Consider the following 18,122-nt stretch of genomic DNA (forward strand, 5'->3'; position numbering starts at 1 on the left):
GCGTTGCCATGACCACGCCCACCCCTGACGACCGGGCCTGCCGAACGCGCGGCGCATTTCCTGGTTACGGCCTGGCCCGCCAATCGCGGGCGCTGTTCTCCACCCGCAAGACCTTTCCACTTAAGCCAATCGCGGCCGCCGCTCCTCAGCCCCGCCCAGGAGAGGGCAGTAACGCCCTCAGCGCGTGGCCGCACTCCTCTAGCTCGGTTCGGCCCAGCCCAGACGCCGGCTGCTACGGCCGCGCGACGCATGCGCAAAGGGAGCGCTCCTCTGTCACCTCACGGTCGGGACCGCCGGCGCCGTCGCCCGCCAGTATGGAGCCGCCGCCTGCCCTGCACCCGGTGAAGCTCTACGTCTACGACCTGTCGAAGGGCATGGCCCGGCGCCTCAGCCCCCTCATGCTGGGTACGGGACCGGGGGCGGAGGGGGGAAGGACCGTTGGATGTTCCGCGTCAGGAAGACGCCGGCTCAGCCAGGGAGGGAGGGAGGCCGGCCGACCGACCGACCGACCCACCCACCCACCCCTGCGGCCCTCACTTTATATAAAGAGAGAAAGGGAGATATATAGAGATATATCTCTTTTCATATATCTATATATATAGAGAGAGAGAAACACACACACACAGGTGCGCTTCTCTGGACCTGTGTATACACGTGTGTTCATGCCTGTAGACCCATGTACACATGTGCGTGGGAGTATATTGTACCTGCATGCATAAAGACCCGTTTACCTGCGCAGGTGTATAGGCCCATGTACATGCGTGCATGTGCATATAGACCCCTGTACACACACACACATGCATGTATTTACATTTATACATACATGCATATAAACACACACGTATAAATCCAGCAAAAAAGAATTAGCTAAATAAGCAGCTGGAGAGGGTGAAAGGTGAAGGGGGAAGAAAGCAGCAAAGGATTATAATAGTGAGGCAGAGGGAGTGAGAACTAGTTGTCTGCCCCTTATATTTTGATTAGGTTTTTTATTTAAATGCATTATACCCAGTGGCACTTTCCAGGCCGTACATGGGGTCCTTCACTCACCAAAGAGTAGCAGACTTGAGGAGCAGAAGGCAGTGCTTGCATCTGAACTTGAATGAGGCAGGGGAGTGGGTGGGGGGAGCAGGCAAAGTAAAATGGTCCAAGGAGGTGAATGGGAGCTGGCTTGGGGTTAGTGAGGCTGACCAATGAAGCCTGGCAGCATAACCAGCCAAGCTGGTGCTTGGGTTTTTCCACCTTTGTTTAACCACTGAAGCTATACTGGATGCGACCCTGGTGCTTAATGCATAGACCACATCCATGGTGGTCATGGTCTTGTGCTTGGCATGCTCCGTATAGGTGGTGGCACTACAGATCGCTTTCTCCAGGAAGACCTTCAGGACCCCTTGGGCCTTCTTGTAGATGAGGCTGGAGATACTATTCACACTGCCATGGCAAGCCAAGCAGCAGATGACCAGCTTGGTGATGCCCTGGATGTTGTCCCTCAGCACTTTCCTATGGAGCTTGGCACCACCTTTCCCCAGCCCCTTGCTGTCCTTGGTGTGATCAAATGTGTTGACTGAGATTTTGTGCAGGCTGGGGCTTGGACCCACTAGTGTCTAGCCTCACTGGAAGCCAGCTGGAACATAAGAGTTGCCATTGCCTAAGTCTTGCCCAGTCTCCTCTGTAACACCACAGTGGAGCCAGGTCTGGCAGCAGCAGTAACGCTGGCAGTGGCAACTGAACAGAAAGAACTGCTATTGCAGGGGCTGCTAGGAAGCTGAGTATGGCCACCAAGCCAGCCCCACCCCACTGTGTGCCTGGGGACAGCAGGACTGGTCACACACGCAATGGTCTGGGCTGTGCCTGTGCCTGAGCCAGACAGAACCAAGGGGTCCATCACAGGCTGGATAGAATCCCTTGGTGGGCCAGATTTTGCCCACCCCTGGTCCAAGACCATGACCCTACAGCATATCAAATAGGCCAAAACAAGTCAATTCCCTCAGTCTGTCTTCAAGAGAAGTCCTGTTACCTAGCCCTCCAACCATTTTTGTTGCCCTGTACTGGACCCTTTTCAATTTGTCCACATCCTTTCTGTAGCAGAGATCTAAAAATGGACACAGGACTCCAGGTGTAGTCTCACCCGTGCCAAATAGAGGGAAAGAATCACTTCCTTTGAATTGTCCTTTGCAAAGTCCTCACTTTTTAGTGCAGTATATGTAGATTTAAAAACAGTTAATGTCAGTGGAGTCTTCCTATTGGTTTTTAAGCAAATAGTTTTTAAATTACTGCTTCTAGAAGGGGAAATATTATTTTTAAATTGAAGGAAAGTGTGAGTTTGTGCAACTTGCTATTTAACTGATGAAACTTTTATATGGTGTTTAGTTACTTGCACCAACACTCCACTTTGGGGAAATAAGACCTGTGTTTTTGTCATTAGAGGATCTCTTCTCTCCTAGCTCTCCTTTTTAAGCTCTTGATTGCAGTTGTCATTGTTTTATCCAGTGACTTGAAAGATTTATTGTTGGTATTCTGTATCTTTCTCAAACTCTTTTTCAATATGAAGCAAAGCCAGATTGGAGGAAGAGATACTTTGAAATCAAAGATGTTACATGCTGAGGTAAAACATTTGTTCACCCACTGAAACAGCCGTAGTTTTCTTTAATAGATGTAGCTATTAGTTATTTTAGGAGTCAAAGTACTGTTATATTTGCAATGTTTTAAATGTGTCTACTAAAAGGGCTAATCTGGGGTCTAAGAAGTTCTGATTCAGAGATTGTACCCCTAAATCTCTTGCTACTAAATAGCTACTGATGCCCCTTTCTTCCAAGAATGTGTCCAATCCCTTTTAGCTTATTTACCTTTGCTTTGCTAATGTAAACTTAACCTGAGCCCTAGAATAAGTTTTGCTTGTAGGGTAGCTCAAAATCAGTTTTCCTCCAACATAGGTACTCTCACTCTTTGGGGTTTTGTGAGGAACTTCTAGGAGTCAAACTCCTTCCCTGCTCCTTCCCTGCTCTACCCCTTCTCACCACTGGATGGGAAGCAGAAAAATGTCTAAATTAGTCTACCATATTGCTTTGATTTTTGGTGACATTGTAGTTGTAGGGTCACAAACTATTACTTTTCCATTGTCCACAACATGGAATCATAGGGATACAATGCAGCTTGGCCCAAAAATGTTCAGGAACAGTAGCCATTGATGAAAGCAGTTTGTGTTTCTGTTCAGTTTTGTTTGTTTGAACGGAGTGATAAGAAATGTTTTCAGTCGGCTTTTGATGTGAGAAGAAGAGTAATTCCTGACTAGCAGGACTGAGAGGGAGGAGATCTGATTGGAACCAAAGGTTATTTACCTGTTTCAATATTATTTAGTTCTAATGGATTGATGCTATCTTCAAACTTAAAATGAGGCAGTACACTCCAAATTGACTGCAGTACTAAATGGACTATCAGCCTGGTGTGATGGTTTGACAGATTCTGACCAAGAACTTGTCCTTTGTTAACTGGCTGGCCATTGGATTGCTGACTTTGAAGTACTTTGGCTACTCTGCTTTGTTTCTAAAATGTGAAGTAGTGATGTAGGGAAAGGACAGTCTGTAACTTTTTTGTGGCAACAGCTACATGTCATACTAGCAGTCTGATGTAAAGCTTCCCAACAGGCTCAGTCTCTGAACAGATGCCCCATGTACTGTTATCTCAGAAATTGCTGGCATTAGTTTGATGTGCCTGTCTTAAAAGAAAGGGATGGTTTGCTGTCCTGTGGGCTTAGATAGATGAAAGCCTGAATTATTCTGAGCACGAAGACCAGTACATGCCAACAGCGAGTCTGCAAGATTGACAAGAAAAATATTCCTGTGACCCAAGTCAATAAATTCAGTCTCTGTCTGATATACAGAGGCAGCATTTTAGAGAGATGTAAATTAATCCTAACTGCAACCAGATAATGTAAAAAAAATACTTTGTCTTCAGGCTTTCCTCTCTTGAAAGTTATACTCTCACTAGTGCACCAGTAACAATTTTTGTAGCTAAGTTTTGACTTGTGTTGAGAGAGGCCAGAAATATGAATCAATATGTACAAACTTGTACTGATTTAACTAAATTGAAAGAAGTTAACTTGCTTTAGCCAGACTTAATTCTCGCCTAAGTATCCATACATGAACATGTATGCACCCTGTACATATAGCTAAAGCAAGCTATCCATACATGAACATGTAGTGAAATAAATCTGTTTTCATTTTATTTCAAATTCATATGTGATCCCAGAACTAAGGTTTTTAGTTCTGGTACCACCCAAGATGTAGATCTCAGAATCTTATTGCTTCCTGAATTTCTATATGATAACTTTTAGTATTTCTATCCTTTTCTGTACGGTAAAAATCTGCGGAGACTTTCACAGTATCCAAATATTTATAAAATGGCATTCTGGAAAAACAAAGCACTCGGAGCTAACCTGTATGAGGCTCCACACATGAAAGAGAAGATTCATAAATCAGAACAAAGTTCATGCAGTAGCTAATAACTGGTTGAGTTGAGGCAAGCTATGACACAGTCTTGGACTAGAGCCTACTAGGCCTTGGTTGATCACAGTGACAAGGCAAACTACAAGATATTCAAGGTCACATGGATTTGGTGACTAGATTATTCCAAGGCAAGATGCTTGGATTTTATCCTTTATGTAACAGTAAATCTTTAATGTGTGTTTCCCCCTTGCTATACCTGATCTTTATGATTTCCTAGAGGTCTCCCCAAGGGGATGAAGAAGGGTATCCTGCTTGCCCCATGTACACCCCATTCTCTCTTCAAAGGGCCATAAATTCCACATTAAGTTCCCTGTAGCAAATAGGATTGTTTCCTTAGAAACCCCGAGCAGTTTCACCCTGTGAGATGCATAAGCTTAATAAAATCACAGAAGTTAGGGAGGAAAAGAGCTTTATTACATGGTTTAGTGCTAAAACCCTTGTCATCCCTGGCCAGAGCAGGATTATTCCTTACAGTATTCTTGCCATAGATATACTCAGTTTAATTCAAACAAGGCAGCTTTCACCCTTTTTTTAAGGTGATAATCCCTCAAGGCCACCTTCTTACAATACAGGTATTTTCAAGGAAGGTGAGTAAGCACTGGGCAAACCATGGTTAAGAAATTCATAAAGTGATCTGGAGGAGAGGCAGGAATTAAATGACGTGTTGAGGGGGAGCAGATTTCTCTGGCATGGCCCACCACTCCAAAGCACAGTAACAGGTCTGATGCCAGCAGCAGTCTCTGCCCTATTTCCCTACCACTTCAGAGGAAGAGGGCCTGAGATGCCTGAGAACATCCTCCTTTCTATTGGCATCATGCTGCAGCTCAAATGCTTCATGCTACATGTGGAAAAAATGCTTGACTAATTAACAGAATATGCTTTCTTAAATGGCATGGCAGTTTAAGTGACTAAAAGTGCTAACCTTTAATACACCCTATTTCCTTACTTCACAGATGAAGGAACAGGTGCTGCTCTCAGTGCCGCAGTGTCATGCCAACGCAGATGCTGGCTTTGCATCTCATTCAGGGTATACAGTATCTTGTGTGGTGCCTGTCTCCTTGTATAACTTTCATGCATCATAGATACACCCCGGTTCAAACTGATTAATCCGGAGCCCTCTACAAGCATCTTATATGGAATTAAACTACATGTGTCTGTTCTCTGTTCTGTAAACCCTCAAGATTATTAAATGAACCTTGCCAATATAACAGACTGGCAGCCATCTAATCTTCCTTCTGCTTGGCTTTCAAGACAAACCCAGACATAGAAGAGAGATGGCTGCCCTATGGTATTATATAAAACAGTCTCAGTTTCTAGTTTAAAATGCCCTTACATTCTAACAATGACCCTGTGTCCCAAGTTGATCACAGAACATGCAAAATCTAGTCATTCTTCCAATTCCTGCTGTTAATCTGAGGGCAGTGGGATTGTTGTCCACATCTAAGAGTCTTGGCCTTTTCTCTTGTTTTCACATTATTTAGGTTGGCTTAACAACTGCTTGGAGTTAACAAGGGGAATTTTAAATAAAGCAGCAATCAAAAACAGTTCTGCGTATTCCCATTCAGTGAAGTATCTAAACCTACAATTATTTCCATTGATTTTAGTGGAATTCCTTGCACCTTTAAAGATACACAGCATAGAACTGGGTTAGGGTGTCCTGCATCTTCCTGCTGAAACTGTTGGACTGTGCAGAAAGGAATGCAAGATTTGGTGTGGGGGAAGTGTGTGCAAAGAGAAATGTAACTCTGTAGCTTAGTGGGTGGAGCACTCAGCTAGGAAGGGGAATCCTGGATTCTGATCACTGGTTCCTGAACTGTGCATTTTACATTAGTCATTGTATAGTACAGTGATCTCCAACCTTTTTAATTAGGAGATCACCTTTGGCATTTGAAAGCAACCCAAGATCTACTGTGCACTGCCACCATCCCTTCCCCTCCTGCCCACCAGGTAAATCTGTGGGGAAGAAAGGGGAGGGGGAGATCGAGGCAGAGGAAAAAAAATTATTTGAGGGCGCACCTCCTCCGCAGGTAAGTCCCACCCGACTGGGGCCCCACTTAATTTACCCCTGCTCCTGCCTCTGCAGCACTCTCTCTCACCGTGGGGGCCTCAATCTAGCCCCTGCCCCTTCCCTCCCCCACAGATTGACCTGCTGGGCTGGAGCACATGCCATGCATGCATGCAGGCACTCAGACCTTCACCCCAGCTCGGATCTACAACAAGAGACTCCAAGATCTACCGGTGGATCAAGATCACTAGTATAGTGGAACAGTTGCCAATAGAAGGATGAAATGTCTCCACCCAATTTAGCCCATAGCCTGGTAGGCCAGAATACTTGTCTGGCAGTAGGACAAAATATGGATTTGAACCCTCTCAGACAAAGGAGGAGATTAGGGACACATTTACATCAGTGTAATTGGTTTTTACAGTAGTATAAAAAAGGAGTGGATAAATGCTGTACTGCCCTACACCATATAATGTACTCAAATCTGGTGTAGAATGATCTTGAGAAAAATCAGGGTAAACTACATCAGTGTAAGTTACATAACTGTATGTACTGTGCGTCTGCAGCTTACCCTGGGGTAATTTTTCTTAAGGGAAACTGGCTTCTATGCTACTCTGTCACTACTGGCAGGGAACTGTATTATTGCCTGCTGCAAGCAGTTACTTGAAGAGAGTTGGTTATCTGTCCACTCTGGATCCTAGTGTAATTTACAAGTATACAAAACTAATGCATAGTAATCAAAATATCTCCAGTGCTCTGTGTTTCCTATTAGCCAGATATATGAACCTCCTGGCTCAGGGTGTGAGGTTTTTGGACCACTCTTCTGAGCTACCTAACTCTCCCCATGAACTGTGCATGGAATCTAGGCACCTAATCCTGGGTTCCAGTTTGGAGCCAACATCTTCAAGGTTAGGCTTTGTGGTGTCAAGCTCATATCTGCTTACATCCCTTATTTGTTTCAGTGCCTAATTCTAAATTAGTATATTTTTTAAAAGGCAGTTGGAAATGTCTTTATTATTTTAATTTAGATATTTTTTCCTGCCCCATGAGGAATCCAACCACTGCATCTCTTTACTTGTAAATGGAATTCATGAGGGGAACTATCCGGTATAGCAGAGTTTCAGTATCCAGGATGAGTGATGTACAAACATAACTATTCCATTTGTCCAGTGGAAACTGATGCTGCCTAGGAAAATACTGAATCTTGATCTTGACATGAGTAGAAGCAGCTATTTTTACATTTAGTTACTAGATGTGTTTATAAATTTGAAGTCTATCCCAGCCTAGTATTTTTAAAGCCCTGTAGTTTCTCTTTAAAATAGGGCCACACTATTAGTGTGTCTTCCAGGTAAACTTGGGTATATTCCAGTAATACATATATGGGTTGCATTATGCTAAATGATAGGCAGAAATAAATGTAGACATATAATTTGTTGTTCAGCGCTGTTTTATGTCCAAGTTGGAGACTAATTCTTCCTCCCTGAGCCAAGTCATTTTGAATGTGATCATTTTTAGTTCCCCTCCATTTAATGCCCTGAGTCTCATCTTTCCATCTCAAATTAATGTGAAAACCAAAATAATCATCTTGTTTCATCCTCAGTGTGATGAACAGGAAAATAGCTATCTTGTTTTTTCTGAATATTATTTGTGGTTTTGTTTCCCTGGTCAATTTTGTACCACTTCCTCCTTAAATGCAAACATTGAAGGCAGCTTGGAAACAAGGTTTGAACTAGACAAGAAATGAAACAAAAGCTTTCGGCTTACCTACACAGAGAAGTAACCTGGAAGAACCTAAATGTGGAACAGCTATTCTGCCCTAGCTCACTTCATAAATGTTCTTATTCTACACTGAGAGTGCAGGGCCTTGGAGTTTAGCTCAGTCCACCTTGGGAAGTTACTGTAGAATACCTTTTGCTTTAAAAGTACACCCTCGCTATAACAACTCTCCTGCATAGACCAGCCCTAAGAGAAAAGACAGCTTCAGGTACACACCTTCAAAACAGCTGAGGGTAATAGGATCAACAGGGATGCTATCTTCAGTATTCAGTAGGGGTGTTAGGTTTTGCTTTGCCCTTTTAAAAAAAATAAAATAAATAAAAAATCAGAAGGCCTAATTAGTTTTAAAAAAACCACCCTTGAAGAAACATGGGAAGGTTATACTCAGTGTTTGCACTTTGACTGTATTTTTAAGGGGCAGAGGGACTAGGACAGAGCTAGACTTTCACTCTAAATCACCTGTTCCAATCTGGCCCCTCCTCGGTAGTGACTGAAGATGAAAATAATTATCATACAGTGGCTCTGTATCAACATGTGCAAAACTTCAGTGCGGCTAGTCCTGGATGAGCACCCTTGTGGTGGAGGACTAACTGGGCTACTGAAATGGAACTCTTTTCTGATTCCTCATGTCAAGCCTGGGGAGGGTCAAGGAGGTGTTTATTGGTGAAAAAAGCTGTTGTGACCAAAGCTGTCATGCAAGCAAACAGAAATTAAGTGAACAGAGCAGCCAGTGTGGTTTCCCTTACTAACACCCCAAAGAAAATTAACATAAACTGTTTCCTGTGCCTTTGAAAAGAATTAGCGTTGAGGTGAAAGCTGCAGTCTGGGGTTTGAGGCCAGATGGGATAATGGGGAAGATAAGGGTGTTGGTTGTAGCCATTTTGGTCTAAGGACATAGGCAGACAAGGTTCTTTGCGTAAATGTGATATCTTTTATTAGACCAACTAAATAGTTGGAAAAATTGTTCTTTGCAAGCTTTTGGGTACAAACACCCTTTGTCAGGCAGAGGGAAATGTCTGCATCTGGGGGAAAAGATGTACTGGTGATTGACAGCAAGTGGGCTGAAAAGTATTAAGTGAATGGCTGATGACTTTCTCTCTTTTTTCCCCCACTCCACACAGGAAAACAGCTGGATGGTATCTGGTAAGTCACTAGATTTAATGTGCGTTAGATACTGAGCAGAATGAGAAGCATTTCCAACAGGACATCATTACATATGCTTCAGCCATTAAGAAATTGTTCTGATGCTGTAGAGAGTGTTTCTGAATGTTTTTAAGGTTCCTGGAAAACAAACTAATTTAGGGCAGACATGCATGGTGCAGTCAAGTACTGTTCAAATCTCTTTAAGCTCTTGCCAGTGGACCTGAGTACAAAAAATATTAAAAACAGTTGCAGTTTATTGCAGTATCACTCAAAGCTTGTTGACCCTTTCAAACATAGGGTGTGGTCTCTTTTTTTTTTTTAAGCAGCTCTACTTCTAGCTGCAGACTTGCCAACACACAAGAGTAGGTGGGGAAGTAGGTGGGTGAAAGATAAGGCTTACAAATAAGGTCACATTGTTACTTACTAATGCATGCTTCCTGATACAAAACAGCACTACACCCAACTTGTTAAAATTCCCACCTCCAGTAAAGTGCCCACTTAGCTGTCCTCTGCTGCCCTGCCAGTGGGCTCAGCCTCCACTCACTGTCCCATGTTTGTATTCACTTCCCACCATCCAGCCACTATCTCTTCTCTGCCTACTGGGTTAGTTCATGCTCCAGGCTCTCCCAGTTTCTGATTCCCTGAGGGGACTCGTCCCACAGCTGGGAGTTCTTCTGCCCATCTGGCTGGAGGAGGGAGGCCACAGAGGACCTTGTGTTCTGGCGGGAAGGGGTCTTCCTCCTATCCCCTTTTTAACGTCTCAGTGTGGCTCAATCACATAATCTCCCACCTATCTGTAGTGTGGCACAAGGCTTGATATTCATGTGGACCATTTTTATGTTAACATCCCAGCAGACACTGGGATATTGGAATATGATCATAGAAAGGCCATGATCTTTTCTTGAGTCTTACTACAGTTGTTTGCCTTAGTAACATCCTTAAGTAATAATTGCTGTGGATGATATTTATGCTGAGTAACCCATGTCCTCTTCTCTTTACATGGCTTCTGGCCCTCCCATGACAGGCATACCTCCATAATTGTCCATAAGGATGAATTCTTCTATGGCAGTGGTGGAATTTCCAGCTGTGCACCTGTAAGTTCAGCTTTCCTAAAACTTAATTTTTTCAAGCTGTATTTCCCAAATAAATTCTATTAATTTGCAAGAAATTATTTCTTTAATCAGGAGAACCTTGCATCTCCGCCCTCTAGAAGAGCAGGAGGTAAAGCGTATTTAGTTTGAACAGTTTTCAGAATGCAGCCAGGTGAAGTTCTGTTTACCACAGGGACTGGTCACCTCAGGGGGAAAAGGGAAACTTTTACTAATGATATATAATACAGCCAGAAGTTAAGGTTTGTTTCAGCCAGCATTCCAAAGAAATTGTAGGGCTTCCTGCCACTCAGAGTTCGAGGGGGTAAATGCTTTCTGTTACTGAGCTACCTATAGGCAGCCTTGGCTGGTCTTAAATTGAAAGGCTTTTTTATGCTCTGACCTTAATGACTCAAGATACGTAAAAATATGCTCATGCCTTGACATTCCTTCCAGTTCTTGAGTCCAAGCCCAGGCCCTGCTAAACAGAAGTTAGCCACATGTCAGAGGCACAGTGTGGAAAGCATAGACCAAGTAGCAGTATAAGCCACATGAACTCTGTTATTTCATTGTCTAAATGGGGAGTGAAAGGAACAGCAGGGCTTCTCTCAAACTGGCAGTCTAAATTCCTTTCTCTGATCCTAGGCAAACAATGACAGCTCAAATGGCATTATGGACAGTAGGAAGGAAATTGCCAATCTCCAAGTGAATCCATTCTGTCCATTTAGCTTATTTTCTTGGTTTTCAATTTTACAGGGAGGAACGCTGCTTGGCCCCCCAGACTCGGTTGTGGACCTAGGAAACACTGAAGTTACAGAAGAAATTTTCCTGGAATACCTGTCCTCACTGGGGGAATCGATGTTCCGGTGAGCATTAGTTTTTTCATTTTTTTTTTTTTAAATATTTTCTTGGCATAGAGATGCTATATGCTAGAGAAAGGTGGGCTGGGGAACCCTGGGACCAATTCCACCAATACAAAACTTTAGCTGCCCAAAAATCTGTTTGGTGTTAGTCAAACATTGGGGCTTGATCTAGCATGTTGGCAAGTAATAAACTGCAAGCTACACAACAGTCCAATGGACCTAGACCTTTAGCTAGACTTTACAAAGCATTCTGCCAGGAAGCCTGCAGTGCCAATACTTGACAGCAAAACAGGGTCATAATGCCTTGGTGAGAGGATCTCTAGGGAAAATGCACGTGGTATAGGAAACGATATTTCATTAGCATGTTGTCTTTCCTGAGAATCAGTACAGAAATGTTGTAATAATACATAAACTTGAGATCCTGATGCCACTTGTGTTTGTTAGAGATCCTAGTACACATTTTACAAGAGCAGGAAACATAATACCTGGTGTTCTTGATAAATTCCAACTTTTGTAATTCATCTGATCTCGTACCCCATCTGTAGTTTCACTTGAAGAAACTGGTCCGCACTTCCCCTCCAAAAGACTGTTTTGTAGCATCAGAGATGCTGTCTTCCACCCCCACCTCAGCTGAATGTGTAGGTGAACTGACTAATGTATGTTGCTTAAAGAGCCATGCATTCTTTGGGATGCAAGGTGCTTTTCTAAGGGGTTATTTCTCATTATTGATCCAAGTTCTTTTACTAGCTATGTCTGAGTCTCTTTTTTCTGTTTTTAACTCCTCCTCCTGGGCACAGAGGAGAGTCTTATAATCTCTTTGAACATAACTGCAATACCTTCAGTAACGAAGTGGCACAGTTCCTGACGGGAAAGAAAATCCCTTCCTACATCACTGACCTTCCATCCGAAGTCCTTGCAACGTGAGTTTGGCTTCTGTTTATAAAAGGAGCACACTGTGTCTTGCTAATGTCTAAATGTTTGTTGCCAGAACAGATAAGGAGGAGACTGGCATCTGTTCTATTTTATGAGATTAGGAAGAAGATGCTACTTGCTAAACTTTAACATACATGTGTAATGACAGTCTCTGTACTGCACACACCAGGTGCAACTGTACCTAAAGAAAGGGTGGAATGTTTTCTCTTTCCACCCTCAGCAAACTTAAAAACAGTTGATTCCCTGTGAATTTGTCTCACTTGGCAAGAGGAAGAGAGGAGGGATGAGAGTGCTTCTAGGGGTATTGGCCCAGGACATTAATACCTTTTTTAAACTCCTGTAGGCTGGGCCTTAGCTCAGGATAGAGCCCAGCAATGCTTAAATCCCCATTTCTGTCCCACTGTAATGGACTCTGGCTTTCCTTAGAGGAGGGCAAAGAGAGGTGAAACTCTGAACTTGCTCTCGAAACACAAAAGTTATGGTTGGGTTGGAAGTATTTAGAAAGGAGGGCATGAGAGAAAGTCCTCTAACATTCTATTCCATCAGATTGGAGTTTGGAGACTAACCCAGGCTCCCTTGGTGCATACCCTGAGTTGAAGCAGTGAGAAAACTGCAGTCAGATGCTTGGGGAGCCACTTCCTTAACAGCTCACATAACACTACCCATCTTGAGATGTGCAATACCAATTGATAGGCAAGTTTTTCCAGTCTTGGGAAATCATCTCCTTAGATTTCAAAAGCCTGGTGAAGTCAGACATGGCATATACTTGAATGGAAAACTTTCAAAGAGAATCCAGATGCTGTAGAATTCAAATAGGAATTAGTCTTTGATCATTTCATCTGACAGAACAGCCACTTGCACCTTTGTGAGATGTTGGTTCAATGCTCAGACTGGGTCTTGGGCTACTCATGGCTATGCAAGAGCCCATGCCCTTTCCCTTTTCTAATACACAAAGGTTTCTATTTTAAGTTATGGCATTTCTGGCCAAGTTCAAACTTGACCTTCCTCCTCCCTGATTTTCCTCCTAACAGCTTCAGTTGGAAACACTATTACTTCTCTGTTTAAAGTTATTCATATGATACCTCATGGAAAACTGCATTGCAAAATGAAATTCTGATCTTATATCTAGCTCCAGTAAGTTACTGGAAGTTTCAAACAAGGTATCACCACCATGACAGTACTGCATGTTAGGTCTAGAGCTAACATATTATAACATGCTAGTACTGTATGTTAGATCTAGAGCTGGCTCACCTGAAATCAAGTTTGTACAGACATTCCTAGTCAACTTCTATTCCAAGAAGTGGCTGATTTTTCAGGAGGGCACAAGAAAGTCTTGTGAATATCTTTTGAGCACTTGAAGATCTAGGTCTTATTTTTTTGCCTCCTCAGACCCTTTGGACAAGCTTTGAGGCCTCTCTTGGATTCCATCCAGATCCAGCCACCGGGCGGGAACACTTTCAGCAGACACAACGGACAGAGCTAACAGGAGTGGAGGGGTGTGCCCCACCTCACCAGGGCTTCCCCTTTTTAAACACAAAACTACCAGATTTCTATTTTATAATTTCACATCAGAATTAACTAAAAGAAAGCAACAAGATGGTTTTTTTAGACTTTGTAGGTGGAGGATTTATCAGGTTGCATGTAAGATGCTACCAAAAAGGTTGTCATCATTTCTGATAGAATTATACTAATTTATTACGGCTGTCTTGTCCAAGCACACTGATGCTTTCTAAGTAGCCCCCCAAGCTAGTGAAGGGGATTTAATTCTATGAAAACTTGAGGACCTGCCACAAAGTTGGGAATACCCACAGGGAAGCACTGAGTTATAAAGCCTAACCATCCCTTAGCAGACTACATCTGTTTTTCCCCACTGCCCATAATATGGAGCATCTACTGCATCCGCGATGGGGGAAAAAAACAGTGAGTTTTATAACCCTATAGTGAGGGCCCACAAGTATTAAAGCCTTCTGAGTAACTATTAATTTAATGTTATGTTGTTTGCTCCATGCTGAAATTGACGTAACCTGGTCAGAACATGCCTAGGAGCATGGTTCCAGGTAAGGAATGTCCTGACTGAATTAGCTGCTCACTTATCAGTGATGCTTTTTTGTTACAACCTTCTATGCAGTTGGGTGCGAGTGGGAGAGCATCTGCTGCAGAGGCTCACCAGGAACAGACAGGAGGATACTCAAAAGGGGATACTCACAGATCATTATCCCCTTAAGTGAGAAGGGAGAAAAACCGCAGTCGAGTAAGAACAAAACGCAATAAAACTTTTCCTTCTCCCCAGGCTCATCAGTGCAGGTACAAAACCCTTGTAACTTTTGCATGGGAGCTGATGAATCAGTGTTGCATGTGCATTAAGGCAAGAATAGTATGGCAGCTGCATAACAACATGTGGGCTGTGGGCTCAGCCTTCAGCATTTAATTACAGTCACAAAATAGGCAGTAAAAGACCTAGCCTTGTCTGATATCACAATCCTTTACATGATAGTGGAATCAGACAGGAGTCTGATTAAGTGCAGGCGGGGAGCAGATATCAGGTAAGCTGTCCAGAAGCAGCTCTCTAGTCTCCATGCAGATTTCCCCAAATTTAAAGGGGGAAAAAAAGCAAAGCTGAAGCAGCTGTTTCTAAATCTTATTTTTTCCCTTTTTTTCCAGTGGGTGTCAGAGATATTCAGGGGCTATTGCTGGGAGTGAGCAGGGCTGAGTAGAGATCCAACAGTTGTGTCAGGACTTCATCCTCTGACTAAAGATTACTATAGCCTTTTACGCATCTTAGGGGAAGGAGTTGATGGAGAGGAAGGAGATAAACCAGAGTACTCATATCTGCTGTTTCTAGTTTAGGAGTGCTTTCTCCCTCCAGCAGTTGGACTTAGGAAAGACAACATGAGACGGACTTTGCCATGTGCCTTGTGCAAGGGAAGTGTTATGACCTGCCTCTCAATCTCTAATTGCACCAAGTGCACTGAAAACCTCCCAGGATATTAAAACAAGCATGTCCTTTCTTTGCTAGGCTCCTTCTCCCCTTGACAACTATTCCAAAAAGATGTATATTAGGAACCTCTCTCTCTCAGCTTTATTCAGTAACGCCTCCCAAGTAGCTCACAAGAGTTTGAGGGTGGAAGAGGAGGATGACCTGGTTTCTTCTGGGTGTGTGCAATTCCCCATTGCCCTGGTGTAGCCCCTAGTGCACATGCAAAGTAAGAGTCAAATGCCTTCATTTGATTTGGCAGCATTTTACATCCTTTTTGCACAGCTGCAAGTAATTCTTCCACGACCAGGGCACTGGTCAGGGTAGCCCAGAATGTCTTTGATTATTTTATCTGCTTGTGCCATCGCAGACCTCTGCAGAAGCCTTTCACTGTAAGAGATTTGCCTCTAGGTTGGAGAAAACATAAGCAGTAGAAACCCAATGGCCTTAGGATCAGGCCTTGCTTTGTTACACAAATTTGTAGCTGGCAGAAAGTGCATAGTATGCAGAAACTGTTCTAAAGTAAGTGCTATGAGACCCCTTCTCTCTTCCTAATCCAGAGGCACTAATAGGCCTTTGCCTTCCACTAAGGAAGGTATAGCTCAGTTTTCATGTGCTGTGTATGTCCTGTCCTTCCTCATTCTGTTGTGTAACTCAGGACAAACCTGTAACCTAGCTTTGTATCTTTAGGGAGCCAGTGGTCCTGAACCAGGTGTCTACTTGACTGCCCCTGCCAATTTCAGGACTTTTTACATCTTTTCTGGGAAGGAGGGGAGAAGATGAACGGCTTCTCCTTCTGTGTTTTGGAATCTGCCCTTTTTCCCTAGAATCTCAGTACAGAAATAATGCTGCTATGTGAATTACTTGGCAAAATTTTACTCAACTATACTGTGTTCGCAATAACAATGCACCTCTGATGGGGAATTCCCCAAAGGGTCATCTCTGTTTAAGACTTAACTCTGGGTTGCACAGCAAATGGGCTCTATGAAAAAAAAGTCCTCTTTGCTCTTAACTAATGCAGTTGAATAGTGAGTGCTCACACTCTGTATGCCTTTTAGAAACCCACCCCTTCAAAAGACGGTTATGCATAAGTTGCAAAAACATATACTCAGCATTCCACCCAACCACTCTTATTTATAGGTATATAAAATAGATTGAGATAAATATGTCGTGTATATAATGAAATGCTTCCGCTAGTTGACTGACAAAGGGACAGGGAAACTGAACTTGTTCTCTTGGAAAAGAACAGAATCCCTTTGCCCCAAATCCTAGTTCTGTCTTGTATTGCTGGGGCTGCCCCATGCCATTTTTAAAACATGAATTAATAATGTTGTTAGGCAGAAAGTGGTGTTTAGTTTATTCTGTTTTTTTTCTATTACAATAAACAAAATTCCACCAGTATTGTATATTTGTTCCTGTGTCTGCACAGCTGCCATATTAGAGGCCCTTCTGCTTCAGTCAGGTACCAGTGGTCTAGCCCCAGCAAGATGCAGACTGGAAGAGTGCCCCAGGTTGTCCTGTTTCATATTACAGAATGAAGTGGTGGCTGCCTCACACTGCTTATGACTTGCAAGATCACAGTGTATGTGGAAGTACATTTAGGGAGATTTCCTGGGGGCTGAGTGCAGCTCTAAGGGGTCTGTTACTGTGCTGAACAATGGATGGACTGAGTTAGGTGGTCTTCCCTCACTTGAGAATAAGATTCCTTCATACTGCTCCCTTCAGGTGGATGGTAAAAAATGAAACCTGATCTCTCCTGGTAATGGAGGAGCACCGCTTAGTTCAAATACAATGGATGACGGTAGTTTGGGGAGGGTGAAAGTCTTAAATTGAAAAGTCTCTAAGCCCTTCTCAGTGCTCTTCATGTTTCAACTACTACCCAAACAGTATCACGGGGAGGAGGGAAGATTCAACCAAATGGATGCTTAATGCCTGGCTTTCCTAGCAAATGCAAGAGAGAGATTGCATGAGATACCCAGCTGCTCTTAATCTATCCATTTCTGAACTCTGTCAACATGGCTTTCCTGAGAAATATTCCAGTCCAGTCATAGTAATCACCTCAACCATCTGAGTGTAAACAGGTTATTAAAGTTGGGATCTCTTTGCATGATCTTGTACCACATCTTTATCCAAGTGACAACCCGAGCTCCCAATCCCTTTTACTGCTATGAAGCTAGATTCTGTCACTAAATGTAGAGGGCAGAACATTTCAAATGGTGGTTGCTGCACTTGAACAGAGGGGTCAGGATTGCAGCTGTGGTAGAGGGTACCTTGTTAACAGAGGTGGATTGTTGCAATGAAGGGCTGGTTTCATGCTGGCCATCAACAGTTGTCTTGGGGAAAGTAGGTGTCTGTACAGCCAAGTGTTAAAACTGGATATAGCTATTGCCTCTGAGCATAATGCTCACACAACACAGAGTTACCTCCTATTCTAGCTACAAAGTATTGGCCCATCCCAGGAGTCTTGAAACACTTCTTTTATGGCAGCAGCAGCTGCTTTGGATTTAAGTGACAGTAGAGGGAATGTATCACAGAATGTCTCCCATGCAGTCAGAACAGGTGGTTTGGGAAGATCTGCAAAGTGTTGAGTAACATCAAGATGGCAAATTGTTTGTCCAGGGCAGCTGCATGCTTAAAGCAAACCCAGATGATGGGAAAATGGGGAAAGTGGTGATTATAACATACCTAGCTGGCTGTTACTGAGCAGATTCAAAAAGATGCCTGGGCTCCCTGTGAATCCTCCAAAACAGGTGTCCAGACACCAGGTGGGAGCAATAGTGGGGGATACAGGTTTTGAAAAGCACAACATACTAAATGCATTGCTGGAGCAACTCAACAAAT

General features: G+C 43.3%; 1 protein-coding gene across 1 annotated transcript; it reads left to right on the top strand.

Annotated features, from left to right (window-relative positions):
* Positions 1 to 2: 2 nt before the first annotated feature.
* Positions 3 to 14,594, top strand: DESI1 (desumoylating isopeptidase 1). Its single transcript, XM_090042921.1, has 6 exons — positions 3 to 405; positions 9,402 to 9,423; positions 10,448 to 10,517; positions 11,268 to 11,377; positions 12,172 to 12,294; positions 13,697 to 14,594. The coding sequence occupies exons 1-6, from the start codon at positions 9 to 11 to the stop codon at positions 13,788 to 13,790; spliced, it is 816 nt and encodes a 271-aa protein (XP_089899047.1). The 5' UTR covers positions 3 to 8; the 3' UTR covers positions 13,791 to 14,594.
* The last annotated feature ends 3,528 nt before the right edge of the window (positions 14,595 to 18,122 follow it).

The sequence above is a fragment of the Crocodylus siamensis genome, chromosome 4 (assembly GCF_052110815.1).
Source record: "Crocodylus siamensis isolate JL-2025a chromosome 4, ASM5211081v1, whole genome shotgun sequence".
NCBI lineage: Eukaryota > Metazoa > Chordata > Crocodylia > Crocodylidae > Crocodylus > Crocodylus siamensis.